The sequence below is a fragment of the Mchenga conophoros genome, linkage group LG15, assembly GCF_057382185.1.
Source record: "Mchenga conophoros isolate Kocher_MC1m ecotype Shallow Benthic linkage group LG15, M_conophoros_male_GT1.1, whole genome shotgun sequence".
NCBI classification, from domain to species: domain Eukaryota; kingdom Metazoa; phylum Chordata; class Actinopteri; order Cichliformes; family Cichlidae; genus Mchenga; species Mchenga conophoros.
The window spans coordinates 22,223,942-22,247,104 of NC_140540.1; the positions used below are offsets into that span (position 1 = coordinate 22,223,942).

Below are 23,163 nucleotides of genomic sequence, written 5' to 3' on the forward strand. Positions count from 1 at the left end.
TGCCCTATTGAGCTACTAAACTCCAACCAATCAGTTTTGAGATTTAAGGGGTATGCTAGCCGTCAGCTAACCGCAGCCGTTACTCTATGCATTTCCCCCCAATCTTTCATTTCCACCAGTACTATGGGGTATTTGTGAATATCCATGACTGACATGGTCGCCAGCTGGTCTTTGGCCAGGGTGATGGCAGTTTCGAGGTTCACCGGCTAGTGATAGCAGACTCACTTCACTGTCCTGGCCGGTAGCCCCCCCCCCCACAAATTTCTCTAGCACTACCATTTTCAGCAATCCAGCCTTTCAAAGTGTGGGGCCAGGCTGCAGCCACCTGGTTTAGGCAGAGGACTGGTCTTCCAGCCCCATTTGCCCCATGAAAGTTGCTGTGATGGTCTTCTGGAGACACTGATGGCAGCCACTTGCAACAACCGGAGGGCACGTTCCTTCCCTGGCCACCAACACACCTTCGCCAAGCGTTGGAAAACTTCCAGGAAAAGCTTGCTGTTGATTTAAGTCAAAATATATTTGCTGATGTTGAGTGTGTGGATATTCAGAAGGACACCCATTCCATAATACATCATTTCCATAAGTGTAAAATCACCAATTATGTTGTCATTAATGTCCAAAAACAACTTGGAGTTTATCACAGATGCGCTTACTTAGAGAAACAATGTGAAGTCTGCTGGACACTGCTCAGAAACCTGATTGTTACAAAATGTTCCCTGGAATGGGAAGCTTTAAATATTACCCTCCTTCTTTGCCTAAAACAAAAGGCCCAGATGATGAAAATGTGTGATTTCTGCTACTTTTGTCAAATGTTGAAACTGAAAAGTAATGTGCTTTGAGATGATGCCATTGATGAAAATGAGATTTGGTTTAAATGAACTGAAATCAGTAGTGTGATCTCCAGTCTTGATATAAGGAATGAGAGAACTGACAGCTGTTATTTTAATCTGCCTGTTTAAGTTGTTTTAACTCATTTAAATCATAAAGTAATGTGGTAACATCTGGACTGACGAGTTTACTGTCAGCATTTTAATCGCTAGTTTAAAGGCTGTAGGCTGCAGCCATTGCTCTAACACTGTATAAATGTAACAGGCCTCAGTGCTGGTTCTAATAGTCTGAGCTGCTTCCAGCTTTATTTGTGAAGAGCACAGCAGCTTACAAAATCACGTAGCTAGCTCGTACAGCTGCCACGTAAAAAAATTCATAAGCTAACATGTTAGCACGTTACCTTCAACAGGTGGTCAGACTGCATAAACAGGCACTCAGTCAGAGGCACTCAGTCAGAGGTTGACCTTCTCATGACACAAGTCATGAGAAGGTCAACTTGATGCCTTCAACCTTGCATGAAATCCCTGCAATTTCCCTGCAAAGTCTTTGATGAGAATCGTTACTGTTTGCTCTGATTTTTTTCTGGCCTGGTTCACTGGTCAGGTCACACAGTAAGAGCCAGTTTTATCATTTCTATTTATGGTAATGCCTCCAACTAGCACAGCTATAGTCTTTAAATGAAACATGTTATTCTATTAGTGTTGCTGTATCCATGTGATTTATGTGAATAAGTTCAAAACTTTACATATACTGAAATTGATTAACTCATTTCATGATCTGTGACTGAGTTGTAAAATATGGCAGATGATTTAGTCCTCTATTGTCTTTATTTAGACTTATCTATCTTTGACGTGTGAAAAATATTCCAAGCTTGTAAGGATGACTGCACAATCTTTATCTTACAATGTTACCAAATATTTTCCAAAATCAGTTTTAAAGACAAAGTGCGGTAGCATAAGACATGGGTGGTCTTTGCTAATATTTAATGAACTATTTAGTGTAAAAAAAATAGCAGAATTTATTTGCCTCTCTGTATAACATGCTTCAACGCTTTTACTTGTTTAGATCTATTGGATGATATATTGATTTTACTGCTTTCCAGAGTTACCACTGAAAAGTTGTCGGGTTTATGGAGATTGATCTGAAAAGAACAAAAACATGTTGAGTGGCAGCTGACTGTGGTTAATTGTTGATGTCAGAAGACTTACAGTAATCAGATTCTATCATTTCAAATAAAATTCCTAATATGGATAACACTGGAGGGTAATAATGCTGTTTCTATCACTCAACAATTCATTATGTACCATTCTAAATACCAGCCTATTATCTAGTGTCCATTCTCTCCTTACTGTAGTAGTTGTTGGAGAGACAGTCCAATATGTTGGCTGGTGGTTTTTGCATTTGATAGTGTCAACTTAAGTACACCATTACTGTTTCCATAGGAATTAACACTTTGAAGCCTAAATCATGAAATAATTGCCAGAAAAACCTTTAAAAAAAAAAGTCTTTATTTAACCTTCTTTTCTTTATTGTTTTTGTAATTATTTAGAAAATAAATTACATTCCAATTTCCATATATGACATTTAATTTGTGTCATATCTGCCTATTTGCTTGTTTTTTAAAATTTGTTTATTTAGGTTTATTTAGGTTTTTCAGGGGGGGAAATTCACATTGATGATGTTGAAGTCCCAAAAACTGGCAAAAAACTGTATGTATCAAATGTTGTACACTAGGCGTTAAAGGGTTAAAAGGGCACAGGACTTACTGGAGTACTTCTGCTGCTCATTCCTGTGCAATATCCCATCTGACCTCCCGTCATATTTCTTTTCAAGATTTTCTTATTTAATCACTAGTGTACATATATTAATATTTATAGATACATATATATTTAGTCATCTTTTCTCTTTTACCATGTCTCTCTAATATTTTGCTCCTTACTATTTTTCTATTTTCTTTATTATTTTATTTTATTTTATTATATTTTCTCCTACTGTACCATGCTGCTGAGTGACTGCTGCTCGTCAAACACATTTCATTGCAATGTTGACCCTGTGCTAACTTGCATATGACAAATAAAATCTGAAAGCTGAAACTGAAAACTGAAAACTGGAGTACTATGAAAACGTCCTTTTTCAAATGACTGCATAGTTAAATAATGCTGCTGTTTCAGTTAGGTTGCTAAAGGCTGTGAAGTAGACATCAGAATGTTGTTAGCCGTGTTTTAAAATACGCTCTTTTCTAAGCTAACTTCATGTTCAGCTGAAATCTTCTTGGTTTCCAACAGTGTTTGGGCGTTTCAGCAGTGTGTGTGTGTGGGAATTTCAGTAGTGTGTATTAGAAAGTTTCAGTAATGTTTGTTTGAGTTTCAGTGGTGTGTTTGTGAAAGTTTCAGCAATATTTGTCAGATAGTTTCACAAGTGCAAGCACTTCCGTAATAATGTCCCTAGCACCGCCTCACACTCTAGCGGTATTTCCTCTTTATTCTTCTAAAGCGGAACTCTGAACAAGTGCAACAGCTACTGGGAGAGAAGTGGTGCAGCAAAGAGGCGCTGAGAGGAGGAAAAGGAAAGCATCAGGCACAAACAGACAGTGAGGGAGAGAAAGCGAGGAAGGAAAGGTCTGTGTGTGTTTGTGTGTGCTGGTGTGCGTGTGTGTGTGTTTGTGTGTGCTGGTGTACGTGTGTGTGTGTGTGTGTGTGTGTGTGAGGACACTTACATTTAACATAGTTTCATGCTTATAGGAAGTGAAATTCTCTGTAAACCACAGAGATGACTGTGTAAAGAAAACCCGGACCAGCCTATTGGGCACCAACAACCATGCCACATTCAAAGTCGCCTTTCTCCACCATCCTGATTAGCTTAGGTCATCTTCACCATGTCGACCTGACTAAATGCACTGACTTGTTGTAATGTGATTGGTTGTTAATAATAGTATATTTAATAGTGCTTCTTTTGTGGCAATCATATCAAGAAATAACGTTTCCAAATCTCAGTAACTGTCTGCTGATTTGCTTTGCTACATCAGACTAATGCAGGTAATACATCTCTAAGATATTTTTTAGTATTCTTGGCCAGGAAAAGCTTATACAAAGCAACTGTGGCTATGAGGAATCTGCGATGCATATCAGCACACATTGCGTTTTGTTATTGTATTAAATTTTGTTATATTATTCTGATTAAAGGTTCCTTTTGGTTTATCCTTTCTCAGGGACATGGAAAAGCAAAAAGGTAAGAAAAAAGGTTAATATTATTAAGGAGAACAAGCTGCACTTGGCAATTACGATAGAGAACATTTCTAACTGCTTTTTTAAAAATCTTATGATTAACTGAGTGTGCAGATAATTGTGATTGGAGCTTCCCCCTTATTTCAATAACTTTGAGCTACACAGGTCACACTGATGATGTAGAACTTTTAAAAACTCACATTTATAATATGGTACACTTGGTGTCACAGGATAAAAAGGAAGTAACTATAGAGGCCAAACCCTGGCTTCTGGTGAACTGGATATGTGATCACTTGTAGTATAGAGATTGCTGACAGTCTCTGTGAAATCCATTGCTCAAGCTCCATTCAGGGTGCTCTAGTGACCAGTCAGTGACCCCACTGGCAACTAGAAGGTACTGGGGTGTGCGTGTCACTGACTGGTCTCTAGGCCAAAAGTCTAATGTAATTAACACATCTAATAAGCTAAACACAAAATATATAATGTATAATATCGCTCATTGTGTGTAAGATGTGTGGCTTCACACTTGTCTTCTTCTCCTTTTTAATTTATCTTTAGTGTTGTGGAAAAGATTCTTTGTCATCTCGGCTAGAAAAACAAGTGAAGCTCATCATTCTTTTATTAAAAGGCTTAAAAGTATCGATCAAATGGAAGTGACCTCCGCAGAAAAATCTGACTACCTTCTGATTTTCTGTCCTGTTAATTCACAAGTTGGAGCAGACATTGCAGAGGCCCTGGACAAGATTCCCCGTAAGAAGTCCTTATTCACTAGTTTTTCAACTGCCATCAGAATTCTAGAGAACCTATTCAAAATAATTATATGAAGGTTTTGAAAAATATCATAGCAAAAAATAGAGCATTCTATCTGCATGTGACAGGTATAACATTAGGTGCCCACTTCCTTTGTATTCACATTTGTCAAAAGACATGCACTGTTTTTTTGTAATTAGAAAGCGAATGAATGGACAGTCTTCATGTATTAAATCAAACTTGCTCACTTTTCCATAAAATCTTAAGATCATGATCAGAGTAACTATAAAAAACAACAACATAGGAAAACTATTCCTGCAGTATGTATCAGTTAATGTGAGCAGACTAATGTCACTAATGTACTGTGGTTCATTCAGTCAATGCTGCTGGTATATGTGAAAAAACCTGTGATGAACATTCATGTAGTTCTTCTTTCTTCTTCATTTAACGTGCAGGCCAAGACCAAAAAATCTTGTTTCTGAATCATTTGATCCTGTTGTCTCTCTGCCTACAGGTGGTAAACCTGTAATTCTGGTGGTGATGCATCACACCTCCAATCTTGAGCATGTTGTAGCTGAAAGCTGGAGACAGGTGAAGAACGAGAATGTCCACCTCACTGTGGATTGTCTGGTTTATAAGGGAAAACTGCTTGATTGCAGCTTCAATGATATCATGTGGTGTAACATTGGGAAGTTTTTCAGAGTTTCCATTCACCAGGTAATTTCTATACATACAGTCATGCTTGGTACTATTAATAACAAGCAAACAAACAACCCCACCCTCAATGTAAACCCAAACATGATTATAACTCTTTGTTTTATTCTTTAGCTCATTCAGACTTCTAAGTGGCGAAAATGCAGTTGTAAGTATAACTGTAATGCTTTTGTATATTTCATCAAAGATTGCTTTTGTCGCTTTCCACATAATAAAGTTGTACGGACATTGGCATTAATATTCAGTAACTAATTTCAAACTTATAAATGTTTAACTTATAAATAACAAGCTCTTTTCTCCCCGTAGGTTACACTGACCCTCTGATACTGGGTGTAGGTTTTATAATGTGTATTATGATAGTGGCAACTGTGACTATGGAAGTAGTGCGAAGGATGATTTAGATGTTACTGAGCTGAATGTTTTTTTTTTATTATCTGGATCATAAAAAAAGGAAAATGATATAATGATAAGAGATCTGCAACCTTATGCACAGGGCTACATGTTCATTGAAAAAATGTGTTGTGAGTTTGACAGTGAGATCTGAGATGCTAAAATGTTCTAAAAGAATAACTTGCTGCTCTTGTCCAATACTTGTGTGAAAGAAATCCTCTCTGAAGAGATGGTCGTGTAAAGTTTGTATCCAATGTTTCAGCCAAAGGTGCTATGAGATTAAAGTTTTTTAAAGTTCAACATGTGGCTATATTTCCGGTTCACAGTCTCTTTTTGCTTCTTCTTAAGCAAAGCATTTCCCCTGTGTATGGCTGTATGATATAATGTTCTGGTTAAGATTTAGGTTTTAGTTGAACAGATTAGTAAGTTTTAAATAACAGCTCAGAAAGTAAGGATGCTGTTTTGTGCAATTTTATTAATTATATTTAAATTATCTGTGATGAATACAAATCAATTGTATATAGTATTTTATTTTATTGTGTACAGTATCTTATTCTTATTCTTATCATCTTATCTTATTCCAGTGTTTTGTTTTGTTTTCAAATTTTTGCTATGTAACTTTACACTGTCCACTTTCTGCTGTAACAAATCAAATTGCCCACGTGTTGGACTAATAAAGGTTATCTTATCTATATTATCATATCTTATGATGCATAGTCATCAGATTTAAACACAACTGGACCAGCATGTTTTACAGTTTTCCCTGCCACAACAATCAAAACACCAAAGGAGGGGATCTATTTTTGATAGCATATTTTTGAAGCATGAATTTCCTCTTTCCAAACACTTGGAAAATAATGGCAAGGGACAATAAAACAGTTTATATTGCTTTTCCTTTAAATTCTCACCTGACCCATTTCTTTATTCCACAGTTTTACACTCTGTTAACCCACTTCCCCTACTGCTGTGTTCTGATCTTATTTTTTTCAAACACTGAAAGAGTTAATGTTCCTGTTTGGGCAGTTACTTTAAAATCGAAAATGAAAGTGCTTCACAAACAGGGAAGGACGTCACTCCCTTTTCAGTGTTCGAAGGATATACCAGAGACTGTATACTCAAGCTATTGTGTAAGTGAATTTCTCAAAATCTTTCCATGTGAAGCTGTGAACTTCACAGCTCTAGCAGGCCCAGACATATACATATTCTCTAGGCCAATGTTAGCCTAGCTTTTTAAAAAGTGAACAGAAAGTGAAACTGCTGACCATGATTATTCATTGTTGTTTTGACTAAAAGCTCCTTTCTCTTCTCCCTCCTCAGAGACATGGTACAAAGACATGGTGAGAAAATATGGTGCTTTTGAATTTTTAAGTTTTATCTGTTCCTGAAGGCTCTGGACGTTGTAGGGCTGTCCTGGTTGACACACCTCTGCAATGTTGCGTGGAGATCAGGGGCAGTACCTGTGGACTGGCAGACCGGGGTGGTGGTCCCCATCTTTAAGAAGGGGGACCGGAGGGTGTGTTCCAACTACAGGGGGATCACACTCCTCAGCCTCCCTGGGAAAGTCTATGCCAGGGTGCTGGAAAGGAGAGTTCGTCCGCTAGTCGAACCTCGGATACAGGAGGAACAATGCGGTTTTCATCCTGGTCGCGGAACACTGGACCAGCTCTTTATCCTCTCGAGGATACTTGAGGGTGCATGGGAGTTTGCCCAACCAGTCTACATGTGTTTTGTGGACTTGGAGAAGGCATTCGACCGTGTCCCTCGGGGTGTCCTGTGGGAGGTGTTGCGGGAGTATGGGGTGTCTGGCCCATTGCTACGGGCCATTCGATCCCTATACAACCGTTGCAAGAGCTTGGTTCGCATTGCCGGCAATAAGTCGGACTCGTTCCCGGTGGGTGATGGGCTCCGCCAGGGCTGCCCTTTATCTCCGGTTCTGTTCATAATTTTTATGGACAGGATTTCTAGGCGCAGCCAAGTGGCGGAGGGCTTTCGCTTTGGTGGCCTCAGAATCTCATCTCTGATTTTTGCAGATGATGTGGTTCTGTTGGCTTCATCGGGTGAGGGCCTCCAGCTCGCACTGGAACGGTTCGCAGCCGAGTGTGAAGCAGCGGGAATGAGGATCAGCACCTCCAAATCTGAGGCCATGGTTCTCAGCCGGAAAAGGGTGGAGTGCCCACTCCGGGTCGGGGATGAGTTCCTGCCCCAAGTGGAGGAGTTCAAGTATCTCGGGGTCTTGTTCGCGAGTGATGGGAGAAGGGAGCCGGAGATCGACAGACGGATTGGGGCTGCAGCTGCAGTAATGCGGACGCTGCACCGGTCCGTCGTGGTGAAGAGGGAGCTGAGTGTAAAAGTGAAGCTCTCAATTTACCAGTCGATCTACGTTCCTACCCTCACCTATGGCCACGAGCTGTGGGTAGTGACCGAAAGAACGAAATCGCGGATACAAGCGGCAGAAATGAGCTTCCTCCGAAGGGTGGCTGGCCTCTCCCTTAGAGATAGGGTGAGAAGTTCGGCCATCCGGGAGGGGCTCAGAGTAGAGCAGCTGCTGCTCCACATCGAAAGGAGCCAGCTGAGGTGGTTCGGGCATCTGACAAGGATGCCCCCTGGGCGCCTCCTGGGTGAGGTGTTCCAGGCATGTCCCACCGGGAGGAGGCCCCGGGGCAGACCCAGGACACGCTGGAGAGATTATATCTCTCGGCTGGCCTGGGAACGCCTTGGTATTCCCCCGGATAAGCTGGAGGAGGTGGCTGGGGAGAGGGAGGTCTGGGCCTCTTTGCTTAGGCTGCTGCCCCCGCGACCCGGCCTCGGATAAAGCGGATGAAGATGGATGGATGGATGGAAGTTTTATCTCCAAAAGTTGATTCTGTTCATCTGGACGTAGCGTTTTCAGTGGGAGAAACGTTTCCCCTCACTGAAAACGCTACGTCCAGATGAACAGAAATAACTTTTGGAGATTTACTTACCTGGATGATTGAGCATACATCAAGACTTTTTAAGTTTTACTTTTCAAAATTAAAGTTGTCAGATATTTCACTATTAAAGACAATAAGCTTTATTTAATAATTACACTTGAAAGGATATACAATTGCAAGCATTATTTTAGCCACAGCAGGTGGTCTTGGGGAGGCTTCAGTTTGCAGCTAAACAAGGAATTAATGGAAACCAACGATACTCACAGTAAATTCTAATGGTGGTATAAAAAAACTAGAATTATCCCACTTTAATTTTAAATTTTGATTTTCACTATGGCCAGCACTGTGGCACACTCTGGAACTGTTGCCTCACAGCAAGAAGGTCCTGAGTTTGATTCCTGGCTGGGGTCTTTCTCCCCGTGTTTGCGTGGGTTCTCTCTCAGTACTCCACCTTCCTCCCACAGTCCAAAGGCATGCAGTTAGTCGGGATACGTTAATCGGTAACTCTAAGTTGCCTATAGGTGTGAGTGCAGATGGTTGCCTGTCTCTACATGTTAGCCCTGCGACACACTGGGGATCTGTCCAGGGTGTACCCTGCCCTTTGCCCTGCTCTTTGACAGGGAAGACAGGAATATAGATGCATGAATTCAATCTGGTTCTTCTTTAAAATATCTGGATTTAGATTAGCACTGTTAAGCACTGTTTATATGGTTGATAGACATTAACTCATTAAAAATTATGTCACATCTGAACAAGGATCCAATTTTTCTTTTTGTTTCACTTTAGAGTCATGGAAAAAATTCTTTGTGTGGGAAGCAGGAAAAACAAATGGGGCCCATTTTCCAGTTGTTCAAATACTCAAAAGTATTGGACAAACAGACGTGACCTCTGCAACGGAATGTGACTATCTTCTAGTCTTCTGTCCTGTCGTTTCCCGAGTTGGAACAGACATCGGCGAGGCCCTGCACAACATAACTCGTAAGAAATGTTAAATAACTAAATGCTAAATAATACATGCATGCATGACACATTGAGTTTTGATTGAAGTTATTGCTGTAGGGTGAAGATGAAAGTGGAATTTGTATACACTCATTGTAGATGTGAATATCATGGTAATTTACAGGATGCAAGTTTAATAACTTAAAAAACAACAATAGCAATTTGCCATGTGTTGTTTGTTTAGCACATTAATTTGTGCTAATTTTTGAACTACTAATTTGTCCTACTTTTGATATGTTGTTTTGGATATCATTACTCCTTTTAGTGATTTTAGTGATTATGGCCTCATGCTACGTTCACTTAGAATATTTGGCCTGTAAAGTGGGAAATAAATATAAAATACAAAATTGGAAGTAAACAGAAAGGCTACATTTAACATGCAGGCAAAAAGCCCAAACTCTTGTTTCTGAATCATTTGATCCTGTTGTCTCTTCACTTACAGCTGGCAAACCAGTAATACTGGTGGTGATGCATCACACCTTTGATCCTCACCATGTTGTAGCTGAAAGCCGGAGGCAGGTGAACAACCCAAATGTCCACCTAACTGTGGACTGTCTGTTTTTTGAAGGCCACCTCCTCAGTTGTAACCTCAATGATACCATGTCGGGTGACATCAAAAAATTTTTTGGTTCTGAATTCCCAGTTCCAGTCTTAATTCACAACCTGATCTCTTTGTGGCAACACATCCCACGTTTCTGTAAGTATGATATAATACCTTCATCTATCTGATTTATCTGAATATTCATCTTTGTGTTTTATTGATGACCACCAAATTTAAAGTTCCTTATTTCTCATGGTATGGTCACATTTATTTAAAAAAAAACAACCCTCCAATATTTTCTGGCACACAGTGTTGGGAAGGTTACTTTTAAAATGTATTCCACTACAGATTACCGAGTACATGCCCCAAAACGTATTTTGTAACGTATTCTGTTACTTTGCTCAACGAGAGTAATGTATTCTGATTACTATTTATTGCTATTACTGAAGGTTACTCGCCATGCCAATACCAACTAGACTGTTAAATCTTAATGTAAAATGAGTAACAGTAGGGTGGACATTAGGTAAGGCTGCACTTTTTGCAGCGATCTCGTATAGAAAACAGATTAACAGGAAAACAGGTCCGCGGCTCCAAACTGTAGTAAAGGTGTCTCTGGCTAATACGTTGGGTTCCGTGTCGGGTTCGTAACCGAAAACTAGCTTTACTTTGTTGTCTGGATCAACTTTGCTAGCGAGAGACAGAGAGATGCATTGAAAGGCTGCTCCAACGGAACTTATTGTTTCGGAGGAAAACCAACACAGTCGAGTCTTAATAGCTTACTTACAACTAACTTAGTCCTTGCTCTTCCACGTCAGTACTGAGACCTTGAAAACAACCATAGTGATGGAAGAGACACACCCGTGGGAGAGATTCATACATTTTTATTTTGAGATTGACCTAAACTATGAACACATTAAATCAGTGCTTTGCAGTAAACACAGTTTTTATATAAGTGAGAGACATCTGAAGAGGTGACACACTCACCGCAAGGCATACTCTGACGTGGAGAAAAACGTTTTGTCGCCATCTCCCAATAGTATATCTTTTTTTCCATTTTTTTTCAATGTCTCTTGCAGTGCTCTGTGCAAAATAAACACCAAACTGAAAAACATTCACCAAGCTGAATCCAAGTCAGAAAAGAAAAACATGTAGGGTATTTAGTGGCCTGAAATGTATTAATCCATAAAGCCTAACTAGTCAAAACTCCTTTGTGTGTCTTCGTATTGAAAGATGATTCTGGTCATTTCCAATGGTTTGTATCATAAATGAGCTACGTTAATGAAAATCTAAGTAATGTCTAGCCATGGCGTAATTAAAAGTACCTATGCATAAGGCATATCAGTTGTGTTTGAGTAGTAAAAGATACTGTACAAATTAATGCTCTCTTTTTCCCCTATTTGAGGTTTAGGTAGCTTCATCTGAAAAATATTTGGACTTTGCAAGTATGACTGTACTAGTTTTTGCTTATTTTTTAGTTGTTTCCTAAAACATCATTTGTTGGTGTTTTAGGTTAATATATTGTAAAGGTACAGCTTTTAGATATATCCCAATGTGTTCTAACTCACAACCTAACCAGAAAGCCCTTTTAAGCCCATGCTTCCATCCCATTCAAGTTGTTGCCGACTGCATCGAGCTGACGTGCAGTAACATTTCTTGGAATATGCACATCAGGTTATGTGGAAGGTGACGGCACAGGGTTAAAAGGCCATTCTGGTAACATCGCTAGTTACAATGTAAATTTCCTGCAGAAGTCTAGATCATACATAAGTTAGCATGGTAGTATAAGGTCTAGATGTTGTTCTGCTTTTCCACGAGTTTTTGGTTGTGATCACTTTGGTTTCTCCCTCTAAATAACGTGTTTATTCAATGATGAAAAAAAGTAAAAGAAAAGCGTATATGACTATGATCAAAGATTTATTTAATGAGCACAATTTTGTTTAATTCAGTTTTAGGTTTCTTCATCTGGAAAATATTTGGACTTTGTAAGTATGACTGTATTTTTTTTATCTTATTTTCATTTTTAGCATATTTCATACTAAAACATTAAAAATATAAATAAGTAATTTTATGTTCTAATATACAGTGTTAAGAGCAAATATCTCTTGTTGTGTTCTATAAGATTGTAATATAGATAATGCTCAATATTTCTGTTGCATCCACTGGGTTGAAATAAAATAAAAACAAAACAAATGAGCAAAAAGAAAACCCCCCCCCAAAAAATGACAATGGTATAATTATCTTACAAGATGTGTTTCAGTAGCAAAATATACCAGACAACTTATTGCTCTGTTTTTATTTGTTTAGGTAGCCCTGCCTGAAACATATTTGAACTTTGTAAGTATTAACTGTGTTAGCATTACCTTAACATCATTTTATTGTGTTTTAGGTTGCTCCAGTATCTGGAATATATTCGTGTGTAAGTATAATTATTGATAATTTTTATCCTTATTCATGTCTTCATCTTTTATCTCCATAAAGCTACAGTTTTTAGAACAAATATCCCAATGTGTCCTAAGTCACAGCATAACCGGAAAGCCTGTATGCTGCAACTTTCCACACCATTTAAGTCACTGCCAACTGCATCAACCTGAAGTGTAGTAACATTTTTGCGGATGTGCACATCAGGTTGTGTGGAAGGTGACGGCACTGAATTAAAATGACTTTCCAGTTGCAATGTAAATTCCTGTACAAGTCTAATTCACACATAAGCTAGCATGGTAGAATAGAATTTCTTGATGTATGCTCAACCATCCTGGTAAGTAAATCCCAAAAGGTTGATTCCCCAACCTTATAAACAGCACATTTGCAGTCATTGTTTGAATGTACTGTTTATAAAGTTGGGGAAACCAGCAGTGAGCTGAGACTGAAGAAGTCACTTGGATGGGTGATGAAATGTTTTTCCCACTGAAAATGATATGTCTAGATGAACAGAATCAACCTTCTGGGGTAGAATAACATCTAGATCTTGGTATTTCACCAAAATAAAAAGAATTTTTTTTTTGATTACTTTGGTTTCTCCCTCTAAATAATGAGGTTATTTAATATTGTACTAGTGTTTATATCTATTTTGTTCATGAATTGATAAAAAAGAGATAAAGGAAAGCATACATGACTATGCCTAAAGCTTTATTTACCTCCTACATTCTGTCACTTGTGTGTGAGTGGTAAAAATAACAGACGAGTTACTCTTCTGTTTTCATTTTACTTTTAGGTTTAGGTAGCCCCATCTGGAAAAAAATCAGACCTTGTAAGTATCACTGTATAAGTTTTAGCTTTGTTGGTGGTGTATCCTAAAACATATAATAACATGTTCTGTAGAAATCACTCAGCCTGTTTACAATGTAATCAGAATGTAGTGATGAGCAAGCACAAATGTCACTCTACTCAGAACTAGTCTTACAGGTCACTTGAGTCAGTTACACACTTGTAAAAGTACTTAGTACTTTCAGTTTTCAGAAACCAGCTACTGCAGACATATGGCTGATTTATGTGTCTCAGAAACTCTCTCTACCATAACTATGGTCCGCTGTGGCTTATTGCTCTTTTTGTCTTTATTTTTCTTAATTTTAGGCTTGAATCCTCTGGTACAGATTGCTGGATTGATTGTTCCTTTGCTGATGGCAGTTGTGACATCATTCAGCTCCAAAATATGGAAGAGAAATAAAAGTGGGAAATGAGGACTGCAAAACAAAATCCAAAAGCAATAATTTAACAATATCACAGTACGTTTTCTTGATACTGTATATAAAACAAAATATATGTAATATATCATGCCTTTGTAATCATTAAAGACGTGTTAGTTATGTATTATAGTTATGAAAGCTGGTATAGATGTTTTAGGGATGAATCTTTTGATCATTGGTACTGTAGCATGCTAAAGATGAAATGTTGCTTTACTCACATGTCCAGATGTCAAGTCAAGACTGAAAAGTGAGCTTTAAGAAAACAAAACCATTTCTTTCCCAGTTATTGCAGACATGCTTATGTATTTTAAAATAACGAATTTATTGAGTGGATATCTTGGTGTCATTTGTGGCTTTTGTTCATACTGAATTAAAAGACATTCTTTATTAAGTGACATTAAAAACTGTTTCTGATTTAACAAATTTCAACAAGTAGATATAGTTCAAGTTTACAGGTTTTTGTGCTTCTTTTCAGTTCATTAGTTCTTTCTCTAGAATTCTATTTTTGCTTAAACTCTTGAATTAATATTTACACACTCATTGTGTGGAACACAATAAAACCAGAGACTGTCATTTAAGGAGTTGCCCCGCCCCCGACCGTTTTTTTTTTTTAATAAATATTGAGACGTGAACTTAAAGGAGCATATTAGTGTGTGGTTCAACTTTATGCAATTTAACTTTCTGAAAAGAAAGAAAACAAGAGCCATATTAAGAGCTCTTTTAATGTCCACGTCGGTTCTCAGTCATACAGGCCATGGTAATCTAAGGAGCTTGGAAAGAAAAGAGACTTCTTTAAGTTTCTTGATGATGTTTCACCTCTCATTCGAGAAGCTTCTTCAGGTCTAAAACCAAAGACGTTCCTCGAAATCCCTGCTGATAATGACCCACATGATAATTTGGAGTAAAGGTTAACACCTCATTCTTTATCATTGTTCAGTGACATTGAGGAGTCAAAAGGTAAGAAAAGCGGTTACAATAATAATTTGTAATCACTATTCATACCTGACAGATTCATACAGTAGACAGACAGAGGTAGCAACTAGCATTTGATTAAGTTAATATTTCACAGTTATATGACGAGTCTGTGGAGACTCAGGATAAATCTAAAAGACATGTGAATAATAATGTCAGCTTAAAGTAGACAGGAAAGGTAATAGATAATTCACTAATAGACAGAGAACATAATAACTGCCGACCGTACCTGCTACATTCATTTCAGCGTGTTAAATGTTCAAAAATAGCCTCATAGTCATTCATAGCTGCCTTATATAAAAATGGTTTATATAGTTGTTTCACAGGTTAAAGAGTAAATAATTAATCAAAACTAACGATAACTGGTAATTCTAATGGTTGTAGTTATTTTTATAATAATAATAAATTATACCTATACAGTAAGGCAAAAAGGCACACCTTGATTTGACTCAACAACAAATTTCCAGTCATGGACCAGTGCACAGACTAGTGGGGCCCCTCCAGCTGCCAAATGTTATCTATAGCACAATCACTGGTTCACAGTTTTCACAGGCTGTAGTAAACTTTTAACAAACAATCCAAAAGTCCTCCAACATTTATAGCATAATGTTCATATTCATTTACACAGAGATGATCTTTCAAATACCAGATATTACTCATTACTTTTTTGACAAGATTTTATTTTATTTATTTAATCCATTTATATTAACAATGGCTTGGGAAGAGTTAGGGAAATCGTTTCACACAAGTGGTTCTGAAATGTTTCACAATGAGCACCACCTCAGAAAATATTTGGCCCTTGAAATTCCACCATTGTGACCATTAAACTAATGTAGCATAGGCCTACATAGGAAGGCAAATGAAATAAAGCTTTAACCAGTCTGTTCTCTCTCTAACTTCTTCTGTCAGCTTCTCGCCATCATGTGTAGAAATGACCTGATTAGCTGAGTAGTGTCACATGGGATAAGTTAAACTGAACGTGTTTGGTCTGTGAGACTGTTCTACTTCATTTTGGGGTTCATTGTTCAGTTCTTCAACAGCTTAAAGGGATTGGCCACATTGAGGCCGTCTCATCACCACCTGTAGCTGCATATCCTTTTAGTCCATTGAGTCACACTGACGTTAACATTCTTTTACCTGCCTGTCCAGTTTTGTTTTCGACTGGTGAACAAGTTAATTCTCAAAGAACAACCGGCAGCACTTCATTGCATGGGGAGACACTAGAGTTCTTTTTTTTCCATTGGGAAGGAATTTCTGTTTCAAAACAAGTCAAGAAATTGTAATCTCTATGTAAGTAACTTTAGTCTGCAAAATGTAAATGTCTTGCATCAGAGTAATACAAGTTACACCCGTAATCTATTTTTAAAGTTTGTCTTCTAAGCCAGTAAAAGCACAGCTTTTAGTAAAGAAAATGTATAATGCATTCAGTTAATGGATCTGCAACTCCTGTTATTTGACTATATTTGATTTAGTTAATTTCAACTAAAGTTTGCTTTCTAATTCTTTATCCTTCCTCAGAGACATGGACCAGGGAAATGGTGAGAGAATAATTTTGCTTTATTTTTTAATATTTCCATTAAATATGTCAATATTAAGGTGAATAAGCTGCATTTACTTATTGAATGAGTAATAATTTCAAGTCACCCATATCAGTCATCCTAAAATATATCTTGTCAGATAAGTATCACTGACTTCTTTCTTACTTGTTAAAGCAAGACTAGTATAAGATCAATACAAAATTTGCCGGGGATAGCTGGTTTACAATCAGCTTATAGAGTAAAAGACTAATTATAATCAAATAAAACTTCCATTAGTGATGAAGAAAATGTTGCAATAGGTCAGATATTTATTTAATACATAGGGTGAGACAAGAAAGAAAACCCAGACTTTTAAACTTTGTTTTGCTTTCTGTTGTAATGCTAACTTTCCTATTGATAGTTCAGATTCTTGTGCACTTACCCAACAGGTTAGAAATGAAACATCTAGGTCAAATGTTCAGTCTTTTCTCTTCAGAGATAGTAAGTTGTGATTATTTCCTTGGCTTCCATTGGCTGTAGTCATTTCTACACAGAAAGCTACTTGATAATTTTGAATGGCTCACAAGGCGTCCGTAATTTCTATCTATTAGTTTAGCCTCAAATGAAAATAACACTGATTCACTCAGTGTCATGATCAAGCTGCATCTGCTGTATATATGAAATCAGTTGCATATTAATTAAGTATGGTGACAAAAAAGAAAAGCTTTGGTGTTTTGTCTTCAGTTTCAGAAAACTGTTATATATTGTTAAATCTATCTTTAGGGTCGTGGAAAGTTTTCCGTGTCATTTTGGCCGGAAGAACAAATGGCGCTCATCGTTCAATTGTTCAGAAGCTTAAAGACATTGGCCAAACTGAGGAAACATCTACACAAGAAAGTGACTACTGTGTGATTTTCTGTCCTGTGGTTTCACGAGTTGGGACAGACATTGCTGAGGCCCTCAACAAAATACCATGTAAGGAAAAATAAAAGTGACTTTTTATAAATAATTTAAGTGATTTATATACAGGGACACATGTAGGATACAGGCCAAGAACCACATGTGGTGTTTATGTCCTACAGCATGAATTCAAGATCTAGTAACCCAGCCCATTTATTTAATCTCTTTTCTGAATCATCTGATCATGTTGTGTCTTTGTTTATAGTGGGTAAACGTGCAATTCTGGTGGTGATGCATCACACCTACAATCCACAACATGTTGTAGCTAAAAGCCGGAGTCAGGTGAACAACTCAAATGTGCATTTGACTGTGGATTGTCTGTTTTATGAGGACCAACTGCTTGACTGTGACCTCAATAATACCATGTGGAATGACATCCGGAGAACTCTTAGATCTCCAAATCACCAGGTAAGGATTTCACTTACTGATTTATTAATGGGCATACATGCAATAACTGATGTAAGTGGTTTGGTATTTTCAATAAAGGTATTGCTCCTTATTTGTTTTTTTTCTTTCTTTCTTCCAGACCTCATCATTGCAAGGCTTCCAAAATTGTACGTGAGACTCTTACATTCATTCAGCTTCCCTAATAAGTCCGTATTTTCAAAAGAAAAGTTTGATTAGTTTGTTTTAGAGCTAAAGTGCATCTTTTTGCTATCTGAAAACAAAAATCACATAATTTTTCATGTAATTTAGTACTGTGGAACCCCGACTTACGAAATTAATTTGTTCCCGAGGGTCTTTCATAAGTCGAAAATTTTCGTAAGTCGAAGCACCCTTTTTGAGTGAGGCGATGCTGAACAATAGGCTATAGGCTAAATGCTAACTAGAACAACAATACGTCGTTCAAGTGGAACAGCGAAGCGCAAGTACGGAAGCCAAGGGGTTGTCACATGATTCGGAAGGCATTGTGGACATTGTAGGCTCAGCCAATCAGAGCCAGCAGATTTCGTTACTTGGGCATTTTGCCGTAACACGGGCAAAAATATTGCCGTTCAGTGCCTTCGTAACTTGAATTTTTCGTGAAATGGGGTATTCGTAAGTCGGGGTTCCACTGTATTGTGAAAATTATTTATTCCTGTGAAAAAAAAATTACTTTGATGCCACTTTACTAAACGGCAACACAGTGGCCCAGTGGTTAGCATTGTTGCCTCACAGCAACAGGCTCCTGGATTTGAATCCACTGGTCACTGGGGCATTTCTGTGTGGCGTTTGATGCTCTCCCCATGTGTGCATTCATAGCCTCCAGCCCCCCAGCTGGAAACATATGCACTAATATGTGACAACACGCTTTGAATTGCAAATGATCAAAGATAACTTCTTACCCTCGTTTTTCTTTTTTGTTTTTTAGATTGGAGGAAACCTACCATAATATGGCTCATTATTGGTTTTTCTATAGCAGTGGTGATCATTGTGGTTATCGTGGCAGTCAGTGTGGAAATGCAAAAGAAGAAAGGACCTTGAGGTGTGCCATTAATGTGCCCCAACAAAACCAAAAAAACCCAACAAAAAAAATCTAATATCAGTATCAATTTACCAATATATTTTTTTTCTTGGAAGGATAAGAGATATGAGCTATGTAATCAGCAAAGGGTGTTGTTTTTTAAAGAATTGTTTGGAAAGACCAACTGTCTTTGATATTTTCCAATTGTAAATAACTTTCTTACCATAGGAACGATTTGTTTCTGTTTTGAATTTTGGCTTACTTTGTTAAATAAATAATGACACTATGTAATATATTGTATAGTGTCATTTAAGGTTGGATTTATCTTATTTTAAAATCTTCTAATAGCCAGATTACCTTTTAAAATGATGTCAACATTCTGTGTATTGCATATTGTGTCTAGGTTTTAAGAAGATGTCTTTGTGGAAAATATTGAAAGAAAATAATTTTCACATTTTTCTGTAGTCTCAAGAGCAGATTCACATTATTTGGAACAAGGTAAACCAAAGTTCACAACAAAAGTTCTAACTATTAACTTACTATTACCATGTGTATTTTAACATGCATTTTCATTGTTTTTTTTTAGTAAGTACTAATAAACTTTCTTCTCATTACTATTAATTTTATTTAATTCTAGCTTTTAAAAGTTTCTGAGTAGCTATACAATCCAACAATAAAAACCATCGAGGTTTTTCAAAGGTAGCACAATTATTCATGTAGACACAAGGAAAAGGCATACAATTCTTGGAGAGAGTGAGTAGTGTGACTTTGATCACCAACTTCTACTACTTTATTGAGGAATCTTAAGCTGACTTGTACTCGAGTCCTCTGACAACTGGCAACTTGCATGTAACCTGGTGTAAAATATTGCCAGCAATTCAGCTCTTCTGATCTTTGTTTTCTTTCTTTCCACTTCATGACAGCTCTGCTCCGAGCAGTGGAGGTCTGAATGAGCAGGATTTGGTATCATGAGGGCGGGGGCTGGAAGGAAGGAAAGGGGATGGGGTGTTAAGGTCACGCCTCTGGCCTAAAAAGGCAAAGCAGAATACCAGTTGACGTGAGCCGATCTAAGAATAACTCAGGGCCTTGGGCTTAGAAATTGAAAACACACTATGAACGTAATAGGAAAAATTTGAATTCAGACTTTGAAAGTTTGCAACTGAATACTTTGAAAATACAAATACGCAGATTTGAGAGTTTATGATACAATTACATATTGTTTTAACACATGTGAAAGCACTATCCATACTGTGACCATGTGACTCCAACGGCAACATAGGCTGGTGGGATAAAGTTACATTGAAGCTCTCGCTCCTAGTCTCTTTTCTCTCTTTCCCTTCCATCATCCGTCAGTCCCTGTGCTCGGTCTAATTCTGTCTGAGCCAGTGGAGGTGTGGGTGGGGGGACAAGCTGCTCTATCTACAATCCCAGCCCTAAGCAGGCAAAGGGCAAAGACACGGGCCACGTTAACTTGGTCTCTGTCTGTCTCCCCAGCCTGATCCACTGGGACAGAAGTCAGCTTTCAAGACTTTCTAAACCAAGACTCATTAAAACTTTCTGATGCCTGGAAATATAGTGCAGGATTAAATCCTGAGAATGGACAAAGGGGTGTAGGGTTTCTGGTGGTGGCCTCTGGTTTAATTTTTTCATATTCCCATTTATCACAAACCTTTTGGATGACGTTGCTGGATTGGAATTAAACACTGGGATTAAATTGTGCAGACGATCCAAGGATTTACCACAAGTATTTGTTTTCATGGCAACAAAATCTCCATAAAGGATTTAAGTTTTGTAACAGAATATTTATTTTGAAACCATGACCGAAGCAGCTGAAGGTAAAGTATCACCTTGGTTACTCTTTGACTTTGACCATTTCAACAACTTCTTGCCTAAAATATGCCTCTTATCATTTTATATGAAATTCTGCGGAGCACTGTACGTCTGTTTTGCACACAGACCTTCTGATGTTGTGCTAAGTGGTGTGTAGGAGAATTTCATGATTAGAAGTATCTAAAAATATTCTGCTATCATGTATCTGCTATTTGTAATGCAGCTTCAGATCCCCATGACACCGACTGTGCAGTATAGGATCAGTCAGCATCAACACTGTTCCTGCTGTTGCATATCAGCTGATGTTGTGACACCATTTTACATGTTTTTGCCTGGCATAAAGAAAATGAGACAAGAGGATCTTTGAACAGACATTTGGCATTTGTGCACCGTCAAGTTCATAAGATGCCCACCAGTTTTAATTACTTCAAAACCATTCCTTGTCACTGTAGCATGACAGCTGGGTCTAAATACTACAGTACCAATGAGCCTCAGCAACACTGTGATAGAAAAGAAGACAGTCATGGGCTCTAATCTGGTGCAGTTTGTTTGGGCAATTTAAAATGCTTCATTGTTTTAGTTGACAAAAGATGGTACCACAGCTACTCAATTCAACACAGACACAGAATTGAAAATGAAGTAAAACCATATTATTTAGCTCTAGTCCATCATTAGCAGCTAAATAGCAGCTATTAGCAGCAGTTCATTTCCCCACTGAAGATTTTAAGTAAATAAAGTCATTTGAGTCATCAAAGATAAATTGATGTTAAATGTTTCAACTTAATAGTAAATCAGGACAACAGTAAATGAAATGACTATCCAAATCCATACTTTGAAGTCCATTCAGTATTCTATGTTGACTGAACTCACATTGTGAAATTCTTGGGGAAAAAATAACACACTGTCCCAGTGAAAACTGTGGGCACAGTAAGCCAATCACTGCTACAGACATTTGTCTGTATGCAAGAAAGTGATTTGTATGAGTAAGTGGACTCCCAGTCTTGATAGGATGTTATCTTTGAGTTGACATGTGGATGTGTAAAATAAAAAAATATGATTTTCTGACATACCCTATGTAAGGAAGCACATTTACAAATATAGCATCCGATGTTGCTGAGTGCTCTGGGATCGTGATGTTGTGGGAAAAAAACAAAAACAAAAAAAATGTCATTGTATGGTAGATGATTCCTCTGATTGTTCAGCAATTACAAAAGACCACCCACAGATAGGAAGACAAAAAACGTCAAATGTTAGACAAATAATATGCAATTTTTGGCAGGGCTAACCTTTGCAGCTCTATGAAAGGCCTTTTTCAAAGAGGAGATTTTGACAGACTACAGTAGGACAAACATACATATGTATGTTTGCTCTCAGCCTTTTTTTTTTTTGCTCTCAGCCTTAAACCACAAAGAAAAGCAGCTAATCAGCTAAAAGCTGCTGTGTGGGTGTACACACACATACTTATGCTAATGAGATGATTATTGTTATTGAAATGACAGCTGAAATGACAGTATAAAGAGCTGATTATCTTCACGTTAAGAATTATGTTGGAAAAAACAAAACTATAATTTTATGGTCCACTTATGCTTTTCTCAAATAGTCAGTCACATTTTATGATGTTAATTAGTGGATGTAGATGAACATGACAAGTGCCAATGAAAGCCTTTTACATATGCTAAAAGCTTCAGGAAACTTTAGTATTTATTTGTCAAACTAATACTTCCAATAATCATGAACGAACATTCATGCTTTAAAATTCAGTTTCTTAGTGTCCACACTTTTTTTTTAATGTTCTCATTCCTAATTATAAGAATTTACATGTTGCCCCTGCGGGTTCCCTCTGTGTACTCTGGCTTTCTCTCACCGTCCAAAGACAGAGTACACAGAGGGAACCCACTTTAAGTTAATAGGTGATTCTTAACTGGCCATGTGAGCATGAATGGGTCTGTGTCGATGTGTTATCCAAGTGAAAGAGTGTCACGCTGTCAAGGGTGTACCTTGCCTCTTTAATGCCTAGATTATTCCTAATATCTAAGCTATTAGGGTGTAATTATTACCAATGATATTAGGAATAATAAGATTATTTCCTAATTTAAATGCTTCTGTCAAGACAGCCAGTTATCTTATAATTCTTTTTCTTTTTCAGAAGAAAATAAATTATGGAAAAAGGCTTAGTTACATTCCCCTTTGGAATCCTTTGGAATGGTGCTTCTTACAAGACTAAGAAGACCTGTATGTGTGAAAGACTGGAACAGCTAAGCATTTAGAAATGAAAAAAGAAAAGATTTGTATTGAAATATAACATACTCAGGTGCAACAATGCTTCTTTCAATTTCAGTCAGAAGAGTTTACGAAGAACTTGCTGTGGAGATGCTTCATAGTTGGGGAATTAATGTCAT

At 37.7% G+C, this 23,163-nt stretch overlaps 4 protein-coding genes across 8 annotated transcripts in view; all 4 read left to right on the plus strand.

Moving 5' to 3' along the window:
- The first annotated feature begins 3,435 nt into the window (after positions 1-3,435).
- LOC146558318 (uncharacterized) lies at positions 3,436-6,465 on the plus strand. Its single transcript, XM_085248177.1, has 6 exons — positions 3,436-3,446; positions 4,037-4,056; positions 4,611-4,802; positions 5,317-5,519; positions 5,631-5,664; positions 5,823-6,465. Exons 2-6 carry the CDS (start codon positions 4,041-4,043, stop codon positions 5,915-5,917), a joined length of 540 nt encoding a protein of 179 aa, XP_085104303.1. The 5' UTR covers positions 3,436-3,446; positions 4,037-4,040; the 3' UTR covers positions 5,918-6,465.
- Positions 6,466-6,966: 501 nt separating this feature from the next.
- On the plus strand, positions 6,967-14,388 carry LOC146558319 (uncharacterized). The gene is made up of 8 exons (XM_085248167.1): positions 6,967-7,033; positions 7,224-7,243; positions 9,605-9,796; positions 10,260-10,514; positions 12,305-12,340; positions 12,745-12,774; positions 13,570-13,605; positions 13,929-14,388. Exons 2-8 carry the CDS (start codon positions 7,228-7,230, stop codon positions 14,033-14,035), a joined length of 672 nt encoding a protein of 223 aa, XP_085104293.1. The 5' UTR covers positions 6,967-7,033; positions 7,224-7,227; the 3' UTR covers positions 14,036-14,388.
- Positions 14,389-16,210: 1,822 nt separating this feature from the next.
- LOC146558320 (uncharacterized) lies at positions 16,211-19,548 on the plus strand. Of its 2 annotated transcripts, XM_085248176.1 has the most exons (7): positions 16,211-16,303; positions 16,532-16,551; positions 17,314-17,505; positions 17,696-17,898; positions 18,017-18,044; positions 18,842-18,955; positions 19,400-19,548. In XM_085248176.1, exons 2-6 carry the CDS (start codon positions 16,536-16,538, stop codon positions 18,952-18,954), a joined length of 552 nt encoding a protein of 183 aa, XP_085104302.1. In that variant the 5' UTR covers positions 16,211-16,303; positions 16,532-16,535; the 3' UTR covers position 18,955; positions 19,400-19,548. The 2 variants fall into 2 exon arrangements, with proteins under 2 accessions (XP_085104302.1, XP_085104301.1); XM_085248175.1 differs by having other exon boundaries at positions 18,842-19,548.
- A 736-nt stretch (positions 19,549-20,284) lies between these two features.
- Positions 20,285-23,163, plus strand: part of LOC146558321 (uncharacterized) — a 31,367-nt gene continuing 28,488 nt past the window's right edge. For all 4 annotated transcript variants that reach the window (XM_085248107.1, XM_085248109.1, XM_085248110.1 and 1 more), the window contains exon 1: positions 20,285-20,769. In XM_085248107.1, coding sequence (XP_085104233.1) covers positions 20,751-20,769 — 19 coding nt within the window. In that variant the 5' untranslated portion in view covers positions 20,285-20,750. The remainder of the gene's footprint in view (positions 20,770-23,163) is intronic.